Here is a 20,187-nt window from a genome sequence, read left to right on the forward strand (position 1 = left end):
GGCCCCTACTACGGTGTCACAGTAATCATCATGGTAATCTGTATTCTCAGTATTGTGAAAATGTGCTGAAAATGTTCAAAAAGTGCTGATACACAAAGTTAAGTCTGACATGTTATATTGGATATGGATTGGTTGGAAAGTATCAATCCAATGTACCAATCAACTAAGGTTAGCAAGTCTCAAAGACACGGAGGCGCATTTGTGCATTGTGCATTTGTTGTGAAAACATGGTGGAAGGATCGGCAGGCAGTGACAGTGCTGCAGTTTTATTTCAGTCATCTAAGTGGTATCAATCAAATCACCAGGGTAATTAAAGTTTAAAATGGAACAATTAACTGTAGGGAATTGTACCACCGTAACTGTTTTATCCCCATTACTAAACCTGTTCATCCCTTTATGGACATTTACCATCTTCTAATGGCGACTTCCAGCAGTCACAAGTCACAAAGCAAGAGTCGTCTCAAACTGGTGTCATCAACGTGACAGTGAGTTTAATGAACTTCACTGCCCGCTCACCAGATGTGAATGGTGACTTCAGTTGAGCAGCTTTGGGATGTGGTAGATCGGGAGATGGGCAGTTTGAATGTGCGACTGCAGAGATGATTTGATCGTGGCAGGTCAATATGTTGTGGAATCAATGCAATGAAGAACTGAGGCTGTTCTGAGAGCAAAGGGGTGGGGGGGCAGTATTATTTAAAAGTGTTCCTAATAAAGTGCTTGGTTTTGTACACTCTAAATACTAGAAGGACAGATTTATTGACAAATTAAGCAAAGACCTTCCTACATTCATGTCATTATTTTTTTTTACCTGGCCTAAACAGAAACTGATGATTCAACTGATTAATCGTTTTAGATGTAGATTTTATTGGTGTTCATTTTTCTTGCCCTGCCAGTAAGAATTAAATTAGATTACATTCCTCTGGACCTACAGTATTTATGATTTCCTAACAAGATGGATTTTTTTTTCTCCATGTCTTTGTCTGTCATTAATTCCAACAGGAGTGGTTTCTCAAGCAGTCCAGTGTTCCAGTGCAAGGCAGTGAATGCATTAAACATGGCTGCTTGCCTCAGTGGTGTATTGACTATACTGGTGGCAGTGTAAATTTGCTGAGGCAGCCTCAACCCTCTACCACCTACATCTCTCTCTCTCGCTCGCTCTCTTTCTGTCTCTCTCTGTCTGCATGCCTCGTCAGGCTACAAACACACCCATCAAATGTATGTAGGTACAAACACACAATGTGTGTGTATGATGATGCAAACGCACTGAGATGCAAAAAAAAGAATTTGCTGCAAGTGAGTGATCTCGATACACTGTCAACGATTAAAGATACATATGCATCATAACCGATGAGATACAATACGATTCACACCCCGATCACGATGCAATGCAATTCAACACAGTGCCATTGGATGCAATGTGATTGAATGATGCAAAGGAATGATGCTACTCAAATCAATGAGTTTGATCATTTATTAATCAACTAAAATAAAGAGCTTTCACAAACTGGCCTTTTTTCCACAAATTCTGTTGAAGTGTTCCGTCTGATTCAAGTTAACAGTTCACACTTTTAATACACCGGGCTCACAGAATGAGGGATGGGAGGTGATGATGAGGTGCTTGAAAACCTTGTTCTCTGGAACAATGTATGAATGTCTTTGAAGGAGTGGAGCTGTCGGCCAGCAGGGCGTGGGAAAAACACCATCACCACTTGTCTTGGGCGTAGTAACTGTTAATGAATCTGAACCCGAGGCAGGGGATGATAGTTCACTGAAGCCCCTTTCACACTGGCCAAAAAACCCGTTTAAACCTGCTAACACCCGGCGTTTTCTTCAGTATGAAAACGTTTAATCGGCATTCAGCCCTGGGTGAAATGACTCTGCAATAGACCCGGGTAATAATCGGCTTCACCTCTGATCGGCATTGATGTGAACGTCACACCCGGGTGAACGCACTAATTTGCGCGATGACGGAGGCAAATTAGTGCATCGGTAACTGCTCTTACCTCTCGAGCTCACAGCCTCCGAACTGTAGTAAAGAGACCTCTCACATGTAGCTAGCTCGCTTAGCCTAGCTTTGGCTCGTTGGTGGTAACAACTAACACAATCCAGATCATCGATGAGGTTCAGAACGGGGCACTTTATTTCAACCCTTCGGTGGACATACACGGCCTCATCAGGCGGTCTCTCATTACACAGTGGTCATAAACTGTCGGTAACATGGATGATGTCTGGAGCTCATTCTCCTTGTGGCAGCAGCTACGTACACAATGACAGCGTACAGCGCCAACCTTCTTCTTTTCTCATACACACACACTTCAAAACCCATATGGCTGCCTGATTAAAGGACCAGACTTGGCTCGTAACACTGCACTGAGTTTGTAAACTTTGAAAGAGTGACAAGTACAAGATACGCTACACTGTTCTTCTTCTTTGTTTAATGGCCCGCGCCGCTCTCTAGCGCCATCTATGGCCACCAACTGTCACTACACGATAATCAGACCCTGGTCTGCTCGCAGTGTGAAAGTGGCCAATTGCCGATTAATCGCGGGTCGACCCGCGTTCAAAAAACCCGGGTCTACACGGTAATTTTGGTGTGAAAGAGGTATGACAGATGCTTCCATGGTCGAACCGCGTCGTCACTTCAGGTGATTATGAGGTTAGTTCCACTGCCTGTGTACTTCACAGCAGCGTGGCACATTTTGTAATAAAAGTATCAAAATAACTAATTATTGGGTCGGTCACATTTCTAAACAAATGAATAAAATACTAATAATCTAATGAATCAGATTTTAAATGCATCTGGATTTCTTTATGCAATTGCATCGATTCACAGCTGCCCCACCGATGCACTCACATCTTGGCCGTGGGTGTTCGTGTATCGATACGAATCGCTTAAATCTTCACATCCCTAAAGAACACATTGTCAAAATGCGTTCCCTAGCCCCTTGCCTTAAATGCCTAAACCCAACACAATTCCATAAAATAATTCTATCCTGAAATCTAAACCGAGTCTGAACCAACAGAAAGCCCCTTTAAGTTGTGAGGACCCCACGATATCCTCACAGTGATGGTTTGAACCAACACTTGAGCGACAAGTTCACACACACACACACACACATACACACACACAGAGGGAGAGAGAGAGAGAGAAACACAAGGAACCACAGAAGAACAGCAACAAGAGAGGCATCATCAGTTTGGCTGTATTTACCTCTTCCACTTCTCCTCCTCCTGAATCCACCCGTCTACGCGGGCGATGTCAATTCAAACAGCTTCCTGGTGTCCCACCCCCCACGCACATCACTTCCTCCCCCCTGATGTTTCCAGTGCAGCTTAATGAAAGCGGCTGGAATCGTGGTCTCCTTAGCAGCAACAACAACATGCCGAAGCTGCCCCCTATTTCTCGCTTTTTCCTTCCTCCCTCGTTCTGGCTTTCCACAACTTCTTTGCAGCCCGTGCCCTCCCCCTTACACTCCGTTCCCTCCACACTTGTCTCTCTCCGGATGAAAGACTCTGAGCTGCTGCACCGTGTGTTGTTCTCCAGCTTTTCCCACCTCGCAGCCACTCCAGCGCTCTTTATCCAGGAACGCTGTCGAAGAAATTCTGCCTCAGACTTTCCCTCTGCTGGACTTAAGCTGCCCAGAGAAAGAGACAACGGAAAGCAAAGGGAGAGCGCGCAAGTGTATAGTTTAGTATAGTTAAGCAGGCAAATAGAGAGAGACACAAGAGAAAGCAAGAAGAGCAGAGTGGGCAATAAAGGATGGCAAGTTGAAGAAGAGAGAGAGTGAGAATAGGGCAGAAGAAAAAGGAGTAAGTGAAGTAAAGAACAAAAAGAAAAGGAAGGGAAGAGTAACAGCAGCCAGCACTTTCTCCCTTGTAGCCTCTCCCTTTACTCTTTCTCTCTTTTTATTCCTTTCCGCCGTCAGCAGCAGGAGAAGAAGACTTTTTTTGATTCAGGTTCAGGGGGAGGAGAAGCAGCGTGACAGACTCTGGGAAGCAGAGTCACGCTTCAGGAGAGTTTTGCAGGAGAGGAAGAGCGACTTGTCTTCTCACGGCACTGGGACTCATAACGGGACTTAACTCGGCTACAAAACCACAACCATAGTTGGCAGTCGGCCGGCCACCAGATAACACTGAGCGGGCAGTGCCGGCACAAAAAGAAACTTCACAGTGGGACAGACCAAGAGAAACAGAGAGACGAAGAAGAACAAGAACACTGGAGAGTCCAGTGCATTCCCCTTTTCTTCCACCCCCCGGTCTCCCATCCTCTCTCGGCCAAGATGATGATGTACTTCTGGGTGAGTACTGGAGCCCAGTGGAGGGGCTCCTGAACACCGCTCAGTGATCAGGGAGACATTATTGATCCTTTACTCTTTGCTTTGTTTTCTTTCTTTTGTATGTATTCATCATATTGTACCAGAGAACAAAGGACCTGTCTGAACTACCACCTTGCTCACTCACACAGCCCTGGGCCAATGATCTGGCACTTTTGAATGATATTGATGAAGTTGTAACAGTGAGCTTCCGCTCAACTTGAGCTTGATGTCTAGTTTTACGAGTCTGATTGAAAATATTTTACTGCACGTGATACAGCAGAAACTGCATTTATCTCAAAGTGATAAAGTGATAGAGGCCGTCTGTATGGGATGTTTGGAATTGTAAAATATGCTTATGGAGATGTGGTCTTAGAGGCAGGAACCTTACAGAAGAAGGGTGGTTCTTTGTTTGTTATATGTTCAACCAACAGGTTGGATGTTTTCCTCCATCTCTAAGTGAATGTGGGGGTCGGGGATGTAAAATCTTTATGTTATATTTCAAACGCTGGCTGTTAATGCAGGAACTCTCAAGTGTAATGCAGTTCTGCATGTGACGTGATGCTGTGTGTGTGTGTTTGTGTGTGTGTGTGAGAGAGAGAGGGAGCAAGGGAGGCAGTGAATGTTGCTTTAACTGTGAATTTTGAATTGCCAAACAGAACTAGTGAAATTAAAATGCATGTGTCCAAAATGGACATTTTAGTCTATTCCACATTGAATTTTATCTGCAGTGAAGCCAAATTTGAATTACATTTACAAAAAACTCCTGCATTTCACTTAAATGCTCCAAAGAAAGAACATTGATTGCTCTGTATCATTTGCCTAACCGCAAACATTTCACAGAGACTTGAAACATAAGCTCAGTGCGTTAAAGCACACTTTTTGCTAAGGGTTTAAAAGAAAACCTGTGGATAAAAACTGTCCAACACTACTGTATGTTTTTCATTTCCAATGGCTCCTCTGTCATGATGAGTGAACCATGGGGAAAAAAAATATGATTTTGTGATTCTGTGGTACTTTGAAGTTAGTTTAGTGGGTCAGTTTCATTTAGGAAATAAGAAAGTATGATAAGAACTGCCAGCTACAATGAAAAAGTCTGCAGTCTGCAGTCTGCTCTCCAGTCCAGCAGTCTCCAAACAAGTCAATTAAAGAGACGTTACGGAGAAATATGAGGTGATAATAATTATTATTCTGTTTTGAGTAACGTCACATGGTAGTTTGTCAAAGTAAACTCAAACTGTTATTACATTTTAGCAAGTAAAGCCAAATACCAGTACTGGGTCAGTTTGCATTTTAGGTGAGGCATCCATGCTCCTGTTTTTCATGTTAAGTTGATCGTATTGTCTTTTAATACATATGTAACATTTCTAAAGTAATTATATGAAGAGAGAAGAGTGTTACTTGTTCTCCTTCAATCATCATTAATCATCATTTTATAGATAGATAGAGACTTTATTGAGCTTTTTAAATACAATTTAAATGTGTGCTTTTTGGCCTTTGGGATTTAGTGAGAAAGACAAATCCTAGCTTTCTAATAAAAAATCTAACATTGAATAAAACAGTTAACATAATCCTGAAATGGACAATCAACTAATCAACTAGTTCATATTTTGAAATTAACGATTCAAGACGAGCAAAGTAGGATCATATCACATCTTGTATCCAAATGTTTGACATTGTGCTTACACACTTCATATTATTTCTTTGGAGGCAAACACATTGAGAGTTTTTTTCTCTCTCTAATAAATCCTAAACTCAGCACAGAATGTGATGCACATATTTTTTGTAGTACACATCTGTCATGTTTCTGGCTCCGGGGCAATCTTGAGCTGTTTCCCATTGTCAGGGTTAAACATCATGCGGATTAGCAGCTCCATCACTCTGTGTGAGCATATGCGCGAGTGCGAGAGTGTATTTCCGCAGTGCCTGTCATGGGAGTCGGGCCTATACAGGAGATTCTGGAGATTCAGCTGAAAGTGTGTGAAGGAGGCTTTTTATTGATGTGCAGCGCGGAGCTGGAAGCGCAGCGATACAGAGCGTGCAGACCTTCGCCTGCAGAAGCCCACTATGCTGAAGACCTCTGGGAGCCTTTGAGCACGTTCTCCCTGGTTAACTGGAGCACCGGGATACCCAGCAAGTCTAGTGTGTGTGTTTCCAAGCTATTGGAGTTTTGGTTCAAACGCTGGAGTTGGCTGAAGTGTATTGTTTAATACCAAAACCTAAAGGCTCCAGCTGATCGATTGTGATTCGGTATCGTGCTTTATGATTTAAAACTCAACACTATGGAAGTAGCTCTGAATGGAAATTATTTTCCCTCAGACTTAGACCTTCTCAGCGAGGAGCCTCCAGGGCTCAGTATACAGTAATTGCTTTTGTTGTAATTGTAAGCAAGCAACAATCAGAGGATGAAGCCGCTGGAACGTTGTGCAGATTACATCACTTAAAAGATGCAAAAAGATGTTTATCTGAGGATCCAGCCCCCTCCTCTCCTGTTGGCAAAAGAACATCTGCTCCACTGCAAATGGTGTTGGTCAAAACCCAAGATTAGTGTCACTACCAAGAGAAGCTTCTGGTGGCTTGGTTTGAATTCAAATATGTGAAGGAGTAGGAAAGGTTTATTTAACAAGTCAAGAGAAAAAGAAAGTAAATAAGTAAGGAAAGAGAGAAAGACAGAAAGTGAAAGGACAGGGGTGACATCAGTCCGTCTTAGCCCCCTCTGTTCATTGCTCCTTTCCCTCTTTCCTGGGCATTCATTTTCTCTTTATCGTGTTTTCCTCCCGATATCTCAGCGCCTCCGCCTTCCTGTCTCACTCAGTGTGCTGTAAAGTAGTTTATGATGGGGGAGTCTGCTTCTAGTGGCTGTCTGCGGATTCAGCGCAAAGCAAGAAGGGGGCTTTGATAGCGATGCAGCAGCCAGTGCAGCTGACATTAGCCATTCCTCTTCATCACTCTACCGACTCTCTCTCTCCCTCTCTCTCTTTCTCAGTAACCAAAAATATACTGTAAGTAAACCCACGCGTGCACGGCTACTGAATGCTCACAAGCTCATTACAAATGTAATAAGCAGGATGAGGAGAGATCCTTTTAAAACTGACTAATAGTTTACTGCTCCGCTGAAACACACACACACACACACACAGAGAGAGTTTGGAGGTTGCCATGATCTCCTTGATGTCACTCTGACAACACTAACCTGTCCCTTTTGCGACTCTCAGCGAGAACAAAGACGTCCAGATGGGTAAAACGGTAACAGAGGGCTGGAAGAGAGGAAACAAAACAAACTAATGAACAGGTACATCGGAGGTAGAGGCGGAATGGGCAGGAGAGACAAAGAGAGACAGAAGAGAGAGGCGTAGAAAAAGAGAGTGAGAGAAAGAGGGCTGCTGGAAGCTGGGTCAGGATGCTGGTGCTTACCAGAGACGCAAAAAGAGAAGAAGGGAAAAGGTGATGACCAGCACTTTTCTGTTCCTCTCCTTTGCACCCACGGGGTCATGAGTGTTAATTATTCATGCCGTACATGGAAGGATGGAGATGAAGGGATGGTCACTTTTCAAAAAGGAAGCGAGGGGAAGTGAGGAGCAACAGTAAAGAAGGAGAGGAGATAAGCATCTGCCGCCTCCCTCCTCTCTTCTCTCCTCAGTGCATCTGTAAACTGATGAATAATTGAGTGTGCCGAGCAGGGGACTGTGCGGGTTAGAGGAGGGGAGAGAGGGATACCTGCCAGAGTGCTAGACAGTGAAATGAGGACCTGCTCCAGAATAGAGATGTCTCCCTTTAAACTCATCGTCTTCTGCTTGTCTCAGCCTTGATCCTCTCCAGGCACTCTGGCTCAGATGCCCTGATCCGGGGCAGGGAGCTGGGTTTAGATGCAGGTTTACTGCAGTATCCGGTTAACTCTGGTTTTTGGACTAGCGCAGGCGGCCCCCCCCCCCCACCCCCCCTGCATTTTAAACATATGTTAAGACGTTAGGATGTCATTGCATTATAATAGAGTCATGCTGATACACGTTTCCTGTGACTAGTGGTGAACTGAAGCTAAACTGGACGTTGACATCTACTGTCATGGCAGTGTGGTACAGTGTTGGTGGAGAGAGAGCTGCGGTGGTTTGGCAAATGAGATGAAGACAAAGATAAACTAATATTCAGCAGATGCTGACAGAAATCTGAGAGCAAACTCTCACTTCGTCAAAATGTGTTCCCAGTACGAACGATTGAATTGTCTCATTCCTGTGAAATTTGGGCATGACCAGTAGAAATCTGCATGCATCTACTACATTGACCACACCGTCCGGGTGCGCCATCAGCTGTTTACTAGCGCTGTCATGAAGCTTTTCCAGAGCTAACTTAGCTTTAGCTAGCGGGCGGATGTAAAACTGCCATGATGATTACAGTTGTGAATTTCCTTGGTAGAAAGAACCTACTAGGAGCTCGAGATCAGGGCAGCAGTGCTTTTCAGCCGTTTCTGTACACCACTTGTTCACGAAGATGCACACTCCTCCCCCGTGGCTCTTACCGGAGTCTCTCGTGCGGTCCACTCTATAGAGAGAGAGCCCTGCTAGCTCAATAGCATTGTGTAGGCCATGTTCTTGTATGTTCTCGTAAAGCCACGTCTCCGTGATGCTAGTCACACAGTAGGGCATGGTTCTAGCTCTGATCTCATCCATCGTGTTGACGAGTGACCTGGCGTTTGCAAGGAAGAGGCTTGGAGTAGCTGTTTTGTACGGTTTAGCCTAGCCTGTAGCCCCGCTCGCTTGCCTTGCTCCTGCTTCCTGTCCCTCCGGCTTCGCCGTCTCACTGGTAGTGTATATGAGCGTATACAACGCTTATGATGTCGAATCAGTTTGCACAGGTCAGTTATCACCCCACGACTGAGGAAGTAACGACCTAAGTAGACGTAAGTAGATGTCAGTAGCGACGGAGTACAGTAGCCTGCAAACTTAAATTACCGGCGAACCCAGCTTCCGACTCGTAGCTTTCTTTCTGAGGAACGCTACAGTGTGTTGCATAGCAACCGCTGTGCACTGTGCAGGTAGCCAGAAGGAACTACTTTTTTTGTATTTCTTGACGAAATAAAAAAATCGTATTGTAGTGTGTCAATTACTATTACTCCGCTTCGCGTTGGGCCCAACAATGCCCCTTAACTTTGAGGTAATGAGCGTATCAGCGGCCTATTGTGGTAGTATTTTAAGGCACAAATCTTATGCAGTCTTGTTAGTGGCCTCTCATGACGCTCTAGTCAGACATCATACGGAAGGTTTTGGGTGGTTGAACTATTCCCAAAAGGTGTTGGCACAAAAAACATGCATATGCAATTTTCCACATATAATGGCTCATAGCTTTATCAAGAGAACACAAAGTGTGAGTGCATGCTGCAAGCTCCATCTATGTCTGTTATGGCTGTTATTTTTTCCTCCATGTGTATTTTTTTTTTTTTTTTTTTTACAGTTTTCTAATAATCAAGAGCAATAAGCTGCATGAAATCAACTTTGGCTCTGGATACGTCATACACAGTGGGATTCTTAAGTAAAAATGCCACCAAAATACTATATATCTTGCGAAATTAAATGTTTATATTAACAGTGATGTATACATCAAAGAGGCAAATACCATCATTTATCAGCACGGCTGCGAAAACCTTGACACCCAACAATATGGTCAGAGTCGATGGAATATAGTAATTAGCCTTTAGATGCCACAGTTCAATCTATAACACAAATGCACACACTGAAACAAACATTTTGTACTGGTTTGTGGACTTAACAGGAATCAGAATTTTCCAAGTCAAAACAAATGTAGCATTGTGACCAGTTTGTCTGATTTAGTTCAGAACTACTTTAGCTGGCATTTCTACCTTTTAAAAAACTTGGAAGAAAACTTTTTATCACAAACAATGTGCGAATAATGATGTTGATGACTCAAATCATCAGTAGAGGAGGTAGCCCTAGTTCAGTGTATGGGCTGGATCTCAAAAGAGATGTGAAGAATCGTAAATAAGTCACACATGAGAATAGTCTGCAGTGGGATGATCTGCTGTGTAACTGTGATTTGAGATCAGGGATATTCAATAAAATTCAGAAAGGTCCAGATTCCGCATCATAATGACTAACTAACATGATTCAATGCAATATATATTGAAATATGCATCAACTTTATTCAAAATAAGAACTCAAACTTATAAAGCAGAAAAGTGCAGAGTAACATGTACAGTAAAATATAATATGAATAGGATATGTGCAGTATTGGCAGTATGCATACACTAAGGAAGTTAAATAAAGTATGGTATGAAGAGTTGCTGACATATTCTAAAGCAGATGTACTGAAAAATCATTGAGAAAGAGTGTTTCTATTTTAACCATTGCAGCTTTTCCAGCCTTTGCAGCAAATCTTCCAAACAACTGAACAGCTTCAACACCTGCTTTTCTTATTTTTTTTAATTTTCCTCTTATGTCTTACCAACACTTTTCTTGTTCAGTGAGAGAAGAGAGTTCTAGCTTGTGCCGTCAGGATTTTAAATCTGTGAAGGTATTGTTTCAGGCCGTCCCCATACACGTGTGTAGAATTAGAATTTGTGGGTCTATCATATTAGGCTCTTAGATCATTTATTTTGCATGCCCTCAGGTGGAATTTGTTTCTTCAAAAGATCTGTTTGTCTCGTAGTGGTGTTTCACATTGCTGCTTTTAATAATCACCACGGCCTTGAAACATATGAGACATGCTTGTTTTGAACTGCCCGTCAGAAGAGTGAACATGGAATAGTCTGTCCAGTCTTGATTTAAAACTGTTTTCATTGTAAACATTTTTCTTCTGAGAGCATTCCATGTGAGGTTATTTTTCTTACTTTTCACTTCGTCACCTGTCACTGTCTGTTTTCCCTTCTCTCATCTCTCAATGGTCTGCATAGTTTGCAATAGAAGGATCCAATTTACAATTGGTCTGTGAGTTTCCTGGGCCGCTTAACGTGTGCTGTGAAGACTCGAAACGCTGCAGTGGTTAAAATAGAAATCTTTGACAATTAGTTGTAGATCCAAGTCAGAATAGGATGCCATCTGGGTCTGAAACTGGACCGCCAGCTACTGGTGACCTCTGCTTTAGAACATATAAAGAAATGTAGGGGTAGCATGTAGAATGCAATCTAAAAAAAAAGAACTAATTTACTGTGGATAATAAATGAATACAAAACACTGTATGAAGTAATTACTTAATGCAATCTCATGCTTCCTTGTGAAAATGAGGAACATGCAAATCATTTGTTCATTTGTAAAATATTACTTCAGTAAATACTTTCTCGCTCTACCTGAAGGAATTGCTAATCCAGATTTATTTTTTTTATTTTTTTTTATTCCAAACTAGCTGGTATCGGTCAAGCCCTCAAGGGACCTTTGTGGCCACGTTTTTTCGAGATCCTTATAATCCCTCAAATTCTGCCATATCACAGTGCAGCAGTTTCCACTTGGTGCTTAGCTCTTTGCAGCTCATTCTCCTATTCACTGTGCGCTGTAATCTTCATGCCGATAAGGAGATTAAACAGGCGAGCAGGAGAAGGGATTTCTAAGATTTCTCCGCTGAGTACAAAAGGATATCAGTGGGATGGGAGGGATATTACCCTAGGCTATTACCGAAAGAGGTAGAGAGAGGAGCAGAAGCAGGACGGTGACAGAGAGATGGAGCTGGAAGCAGTGTGTCATAGAAAGAAAGAAAGTAAGAAAGAAGCAGGGGAGCTAGGTTTTATCACTTGGAGCCATCATTAGCACTATTTACAGGAGGGCCACCAAGGAAAGGTTAGAGCACCAACATTCTTATCTTCTCCACAGAGGTAGGCTATCACCACCGTGACAGCCCTGAATGATACCTGCTCTTTATCTTTGACCCCAGATCAGTGTTTAAGTGCAAAGAGGCACTGACTTCATGAAGTGTGGGCAGAGAGCCAGATGGACAGTAAGGGATGGAGGGTTTGTGGCTGGTTCAAATTAACAACCAATTAGGATATTAGGGTTGAGGGATGTGAATAAGAACACAGCAGAGTTTAGTATGTGTGCAGGAATTATGTTAATTTGGACATTCTGCACCTCAAGGATTATGTCCAATGCCACCATTTGCCAATGCCAGCCGGAGAGTGTGAAATGCTTCTTATACCATGCACTGTTACACGAATGACGAAATATACTTGTTAACAGGTGGAGTTGTTGCCAAGGTTTCTCTCTATATTTGAGTCCATTCTGGACGACTGCATTTAGGATCAGTCTTTTTTTTTTACATTTCACTCAGAAGGAAGAGTTTCAAAGAATTTCTCTTTTTCTCTGATAAAAATAGTGATTTGAAATCAATCTCAGAATTCTGGTAACTGGTGGGCCTTAAGAAGCACTGAAGTCATGAAAAATGTAGCTGAAAAATGTACACTTACGCAAAAACAATTATTCATGAGACCAAAGTTAGAATTCTGGTTTTAATGGATAAACCCTGACGCAGCAGTTCCCACACTCGGATCCCACGGGCCAACAGAAGAAGACTGTGGGGGTTCTAAGCAGCTCTCTGATCAGAAAGGTGTGGAACTGTACACACACACACATACACACACACACACATAAATGCAGTAGCTGTAGAATGTCATTGGATAAGTAAAGGCAGAAGCAAAGTAAAAGCATATCAAAACAAGAGAAAGAAAACTCAACACTCAGAATGAATGGGGCAATGGAAATGTGTAAAATGTGCTTGGGAAAGCAAAGCTCTTTCTTAACTTCAGCAGACAATGTTATAAATATTTTACACACCGTCCTGATATACTTGGATCTTATCTGTGATTGGTGACAGTATGTCATTAGATCAGATTTGACAGGACTCTTAAATAGACTTAAAGGACTAAAGTAGCCAGCAACTGCACTAAATAGATTTATGTATTAATTGAAGTTATCCTGCACATTCAGGTCAACTAGTAATGTTGATAGTAGAGTGACTGTCTCTCGCTCTCTCTTCCTCTCCATCGCTCTCTTTTTTTTCCCACCCACACGCCGAGATTGCAGCAAGCAAGAGCTTGGGGCTGAAAGGCAATGATGTTAGCTATCGATCAGTACCCTGCCACCACGCCACCACACCACCATTGCCCCTGCTTCCTCTCATGCAGGCAGCACAAAGTCAGCCTTGGGGTCCACACCTCACATCTCACGTCCTGCATCAGAGAGAGAGAGAGAGACAGACAACAGGAACAATTGTAGCGCACAGTTACAATGTTATGTTTATTGGAGAACATAGGAGCCAACAGGTGCTACTTTTAACAAAATAAATAAAATTACCTAAAGAGAACTGCTAACCCTTCGGGCTGCATAGTGGTGTAGAGGGTAGCACTGTCGCCTCACAGCAAGAGGGTTCTTGGTTCGCATCCCGGTTTGAACGAACCAGGGCCTCTCTCTGTGGAGTTTGCATGTTCTACCAATGTCTGCGTGGGTTCTCTCCAGGTTCTCCCGCTTCCTCCCACAGTACAAACACATGCATATTGGGCTTAGGTTAATTGGCGACTCTAAATTCACCATAGGTGTGAATGTGTGTGTGAATTGTTGTATTTCTCTGACACGTTGACGACCTGTCCAGGGTGTGCCCCCCCTCTCGCCCAATTTCAGCTGGGATTTGCTCCAGCCCCCCGTGGCCCTTAAAGAATAAAGGCGTTTAGATAGTGGATTGATGCACTTCTAACCCAGATATATTTTGCACCTACTTAGGTCCTATTCACACCTGGCAAGTGTGAATGCACCCAAAACGCATTGAGAAAGCCTTTCAGATCACATTTGGAGGTGGCCTCAGCTGCATTTTGCCACATTCTATTTCCTATAGGCTTTGCCTAGAACTGTCGCTATTGGGTTTATCCCTTGCGCAATCCCAGTAGTGAAGACTTTCTTTCACGCCCTGTGGCCTGCACTGGGCCCTCATCAGGTCCAACCACACTGTATATAACACCTGCATGACCTGATATCTGCTCCCTCTTTTTCTTCACCATAAGGTAAAGAGTGAGATACAGAAGATGACTAGCAAACGCCTCCCAGACGTCATTAGCAGAGCATGTGGAGACATATTTGAATGGCAGGTGTGAACTGACAAACGTAGATCAGGTCACTCAAGATGCATGTTAATGCCAGGTATGAACAGGGCCTGTCAAAAAATGAATAAAAAAAAAACAACAAAAGTAACATACAAATTGACCTCTGTAATGCACCCTGCACTTAGCACCCCTTCGCTTAGGAGCCCAATCTGAAGTGAACTGAAAGCGTTTTTGCTAGTTTCAGACTTTCCTGTGCAGTGCATTGTTTAAATGGGTATGTTGGTTTTAAAATGAGGAAAGTGATTGCATTTTTAATTCTATTGAATTCAATTTTATGGCACCGAAGCATATATTTAGCGATTATTCAGATCCCTTTAGCCAATTATGCAAATTAGGTAATGCCATCATTTAGTGACTTTTAGGACAGACAATAGGGTAAGGGTTAGGTGTCTACTTTCCTTACTGAGGAGTTGGTAACACTGATCACAACATACATTATCTAAAGGCACTTTACATAGTAAGGTTGAGACCTCACAATATAACAGAGAAACCAACAGTTCCCACAATGAACAAACACTTTGTGGCAGTGGATAAAAAACAACTCCCTTTTAACAGGAATACATTTCTAGCAGAACCGAACTCAGTTGTGGGCGGAACATCTGCCACAACCGGTTGGGGTGAGAGGGGAGAAATAGGAGAGACAGGAGTGGTGGGGAGAAAGAAAGGGAAAGAAGAGAGATAGAGAAAGAACAGTTGTGTAACTCTTTTTAAAAACCTGAGTCCTGTACTACAAAAGAAGGTTACTCGTTTATCAGGTTAACTTCCAGAACAACTTTGTTAGATTTTACCCGTGGTTAACTCGATGTTACCCTTTTATGACCCACCCTATGCACATAAAAAACACACAGCATGTATAATATGAGAAAGCAGATAAAATAATCTCCAATTGCAGATTCTTTCACACACAATTTGATCACGCATACACGGATTGAAATACAGTTACACAAATCTCCACACACAAGCACACACAAATAATATTGCTACAATATAGGACCCATAAAGAAGGCTTTTTAATGCGATTGCATGTAATTTACAATATCAAAATACTTGGTCTAGCCTCTTTTTAGTATGCATAGTAGCAGGCCTACATACAGAACACTTTCTTTCTATGAGATTCAAGAGAATGATTGGTACTATTGACTGCACAAAAATAAAGTGAATGAGTGAGTGAATTGGAAATCATTTCAAAGCATCAATGTTCAGTATTTGATTATATAGTATTTTATCTGATATGACTACTTTGTTTGTCTTTAAATGTTCTATTTCATTTGTTTCAATGTTCAGGGCAAAGACACATAAGGTGGTTGATTTTGCCATGTTAAAATGGTAACTCAGTAGTATCCCCCTGAACTGTACACTAGACACAAGCATGTGGACTGCAGTTAGTATTAAGTTATTTTAAACTGGGTTATGTAAACGATTAATATGATATTGCCTTTTCAATAAAGACAGGATATTGAGCTGCCATCAGGGTGAGCCTTTATCATTTGCTATGGCCACTAATCTGCCTGTGAAAAAGTTGCAGGAGTCGGCCCTCCAATTTATATGATTTTAGCTGTCTTTCTTTGAAACATCAAAAGGATTCTATAAATGCAGAATACATGCAATATCTGTACTTCGTGTTAATGATGACAACTATTATGATTTGTCTCAATTGCTTTAACACTTTTGTCATCCACAGACACTGTGACATCACATTTTCAAAATAATGAACACAGGTGGAAACAGATTTACATTGTCCAAAAATACACATTTAGTTAAACACTCACAAAACATAAACCACATACAACAAAATAAATATTACCCTCAAACACCACAACTTGTGGTCAATAAACATATTCTTTCAGTCTCTGCAGTTGAGAATAACTGTAATATATTGCACAGAATGTTCTAATACATCATTTCAAACAGAAAAGAAGAAAGTGTAATGGGGGGGGGGGCTAGGGATATGCAGAGCAGAAGAGGTGGGTTTTAAGCATGACAGAAAGGTCGTGAGAAAGTCAGAGTTCCGATATCTTTGTGGTTGGTGGATATAAACCAGCGTATAAAGGTCACAGGTAGGATGGCTGAGAGTTAAGCGGTGGGTTGTAGCCCCATAAACAGAGGTTTAAGTCCTCTTCTTATCAAGCCCTGAGGTGTTTGTCATGTCAGATTGCAAACCTGAAGGAGTAGGCTAACCCCCTACCGGGGCTTTTCCCGCCTATTTTCTTAAGATTAGGCGGGGAAAGTAGATAGATGCTCCCTGGCTTGGGCACTTAGCTGTTAACTAAGAGATTGTAGGACCAAGGCCTGCCTATCTAGGATGGCTTTAGCTTAATAAAAGTGCCTGTTTTTTATGCAGGAGATGTGGGGTAATATTCCGCAAGTCTTATCAGGGGCTAGGAGATTTTCACTCCCGCTGAGGGCTTTGAAGACCCTTGGTCTAGTGCTAACCTAAGTCACTATTGACAATCATGGTGGGGGGGGGTTAATACAGCAGTCCACCGTTAGGGTTCTGCTTGAGTGACTTTGTTTCAAGAGTGGGGTTGTGTTTAGGAGTCTATAAATAGCATATCCTTGTACTCGAAAGTGTTGGCGGGGTTGTCTATGAGTAAGTATGTAAAGATCGAGGGGCAAAGAGGGATAAGTAAGAGGGAGGCCATGACGAAAATCATAAGGGGGAAGTTTATACTTGTAGAAGTCCGACCGGCAGGGGGCAATACTGGCGGAGATCCTCTTTGGCTTTATTGGCTGCCGCAGTGTTAAATTTCACCATTAAAGTTCAGAATTAGAGACTCTTTCTCTGGAAAAGACGCTGCATGGGCCAATATGCAACAAGTCTCTGCTTGCGCTGATGAACACTCCCATTTTATGCACGCGATCCATTGCAATTCTCCAAGGTGCAAGGTCACCTGGGTTTTAAAGGGAATGGGAGATGGCATTGTGACTGGTTTATTGTATGTTATGGCCAAAACACACCCATGATTAATTAAGTAATTAATATTAAGTAAATAGACACCCCACCTTCCCACAGAACACACACACACACAAACAAGAGCAGCACTGTAAATGGAACAGCAGTCCCCTGACATTAATGTTATAGGTTACTGAACGATTTTAAAGGTTTTATAGGACATGCAAGGTAAGACTGAGGCAGAGAGAGTGCACACTGGCACACACAACCCTGTGCAGTACACCGTACAACGTTGCTGATATATTTACCAGAACGTTTTAAACCTCCGAAAATGGCCTTTCCCGTCTGTTTTAAATTTATTTTTCATCTCGCTCTCTCCTCCCAATCTCCATCATTCCAACCTCTCTCACCCTGTGCCAGATCAGCCTGGGGAATATTTTTTTTATTTTTTTTTTAAGTAATGTGTTGCTTTCACTTCGCTTCCCTTTGTTCACCGCTTCCCAGCAGCTTGACATCCACACTGTATGTTAACTGTATAAATTTGTCCATGTATATGAATGTGTGTTTGTGTGTAGGTGTTCAACTTCAACTTGCACCTGCATCCATGAACGTGTATGTACCCTGTGGCTCTATCCTAATGTATTTTCTACATGAATAGAAAATGTGACTGCCTTTTCTTAGAAGACAGATATTTATACTTTGCTAAAGGACCTAATTTCATATGTAGTAACTAAGATACAGTATTGTATACAGAAGTAGAATGTACCTTACAATTCAGGTTTATTTGTATAGCACCAGATCACAATTTATGCAAGAAACTTTACTACGTTAGGTCAAGACCTTACAATACCCAACAGTTCCCAGAATGAGAGAGCACTTGTACAGATGTCTCTGGTTTATTTTGTCTTGCTTTGTGCGGCAGTACAGCGTCACTGCGGCAGAAGGGGGGCAGAGAAATAATTCATCCAGGAGCAGCTGCAATGCACACCAGGTGGCACATGTGAGCAGTTCTGATGCAGACCAGACGGGGAATAATAAATGAGATGAAACATTGGAAACACAAACTGTGAATGAGTCACAGCACTCTGTGGGGTCCGGAAAGTGAAGCCAATGTGGAAGTGCCCTAAACCTGCATTCACATCTTACCTGATTTATTATCTCAGTTAACATTTTCCTCATGAGTTTATAGTCGCATTCACTAGTTTTAAGTCTGCTTCAATATAGCATGATGTTTAGTAAATTATGGTCCCATTTAGAGTTAAATAGACCATAAAGCAGCGGGTGCTTTGGGGCGGGGCTACACAGCAATCTGTCAATCAGGATATGGGTTTAGTAATGTGTATTCACGGCACTGTGTACATTAAAATAGCCATGGACTTGTGTTGCCTTTGATAAAGTCTCAGGACTCTCTCACAGTGTGTTTTAACTTCATCACAGTTCATTGAACACTTTGGTCGCCTGGAAATACAGCGTTGGTTGCACTTTGCTAACCTAGCTACAGTAGCTCTATCTGTGTAACAGGGCAACTTCTTTAGTATATTCAACCAGCTGTGTCACTGCAGGTGAACGGCGCCAGAAAACGGAGCAAAATAAGCAGTTAATCTAGCACGGTGCCATTAAAATGACACTGGCGTGTGTTGCGTTGCTATTGAACCTGGAACTAGAAAATTTTGAAAGTTGGAAATTTCAAGTGGTTCTTAGGTTGCTGCCTCGACAGGCAGTGATGACCTTCTAACCACAGCTCCCACTCGCTACCTCCTCAATGGAGGCCCTGAACATGACTCACGCTGACTCCATGTCCCCATCCTCCCTCAGGATGTATGAGAAAGTCTGCCAGAGGTGGAACTTAAACACCTCACGGACAGTGAGTGGAAACACTAGGGACTGGAAACCAACAGAAGCCATAAAAGGTGTCATACCTATGGCGGAACTGGTGAGGGAGTTGTGGGCATACTCCACCCAGGGAGGATAAGTGCTCCAGCTGGTGGGGTGCTTAGCAGTGATGCAGCGCAAGGCTGACTCCAGGTCAGCGGAAACTCAAACACTAGACACACTTGAGAATAAACCATACTCTTGCACCCAAATCCCCGGATACAGTTCTAGCATACGGAGGTGATGTTCTCTGGAGAACGTGCGCGTTGTACAAATGAGAAAGCAGGGAGAGCTGAGGGGGCCGTGCCAACAACAAATGAAGCCACAAAGTAAAATGGTAAATGGACTATATTCATATAAGGCTTTTCTACCACTCAAGGCGCTTTACAGGACAAATCACATACACCCATTCACACACATTCATACAGTGCTGCTATTTGTTGCACTTATTCTGTCAAATTCATACACTACCGGAAGAGCCACCAGAGGCAATTTAGGGTTAACTTTCTTGCCCAAGGACACATCGGCATGCGGACTGGGGGAAGTTGGGATCTAACCGCCAACCTTTGGGTTAATGGATGACCAACTCTACCTCCTGAGCCACAGTCGCTCTGTCTGTCTTAATGGAGTCCATCTAATTGCCTAGGTGGTTTATGTTTGCGGTGATGGACTGCAGGGCTACGAAGATCTCCAAATGTCCTCTTATGCTTTCCCACGAGGACTCCATACCAAAGCTTGGCAGAGGGGATCTGTGTCTGCAGAGTCCATTCTTGGCTGGATTTTTCTCTCCGGATCTGTTTTTGGCTGGACCCCAGAATGCAGATACAGACTGATGTGAAAGTTGGTAACGGGCTTTAATATGAATAACTCACAGTGGGAGCAGGCAGGCAAAACACAGGATGGCGTGGAGGCGAGGCACATTAGTAACATAAGAAAGCAGAAGGTAGGCGTCCAGATCCTGAGCATAAGCAAAGATGTAGTTAGACGTGGTCACAAGAAAATATCTCACTAGAATATACATG

General features: G+C 42.7%; 1 protein-coding gene across 4 annotated transcripts in view; it reads left to right on the plus strand.

Moving 5' to 3' along the window:
* The window catches only part of rbfox3a (RNA binding fox-1 homolog 3a), a 529,247-nt gene that overhangs the window by 362,903 nt on the left and 146,157 nt on the right, over window positions 1-20,187 (plus strand). Inside the window, exon 1 of one of the 4 annotated variants that reach the window (XM_035612521.2) lies at window positions 3,367-4,298. The exons of the other annotated variants lie outside the window; for them this stretch is intronic. Within the exon in view, the coding sequence (XP_035468414.2) occupies window positions 4,281-4,298 (18 nt within the window). The 5' untranslated portion in view covers window positions 3,367-4,280. Of the gene's footprint in view, window positions 1-3,366; window positions 4,299-20,187 lie in introns of those variants that run through there. 4 annotated transcript variants of the gene reach the window in all.

The sequence above is a fragment of the Scophthalmus maximus genome, chromosome 16 (assembly GCF_022379125.1).
Source record: "Scophthalmus maximus strain ysfricsl-2021 chromosome 16, ASM2237912v1, whole genome shotgun sequence".
Lineage (NCBI taxonomy): Eukaryota > Metazoa > Chordata > Actinopteri > Pleuronectiformes > Scophthalmidae > Scophthalmus > Scophthalmus maximus.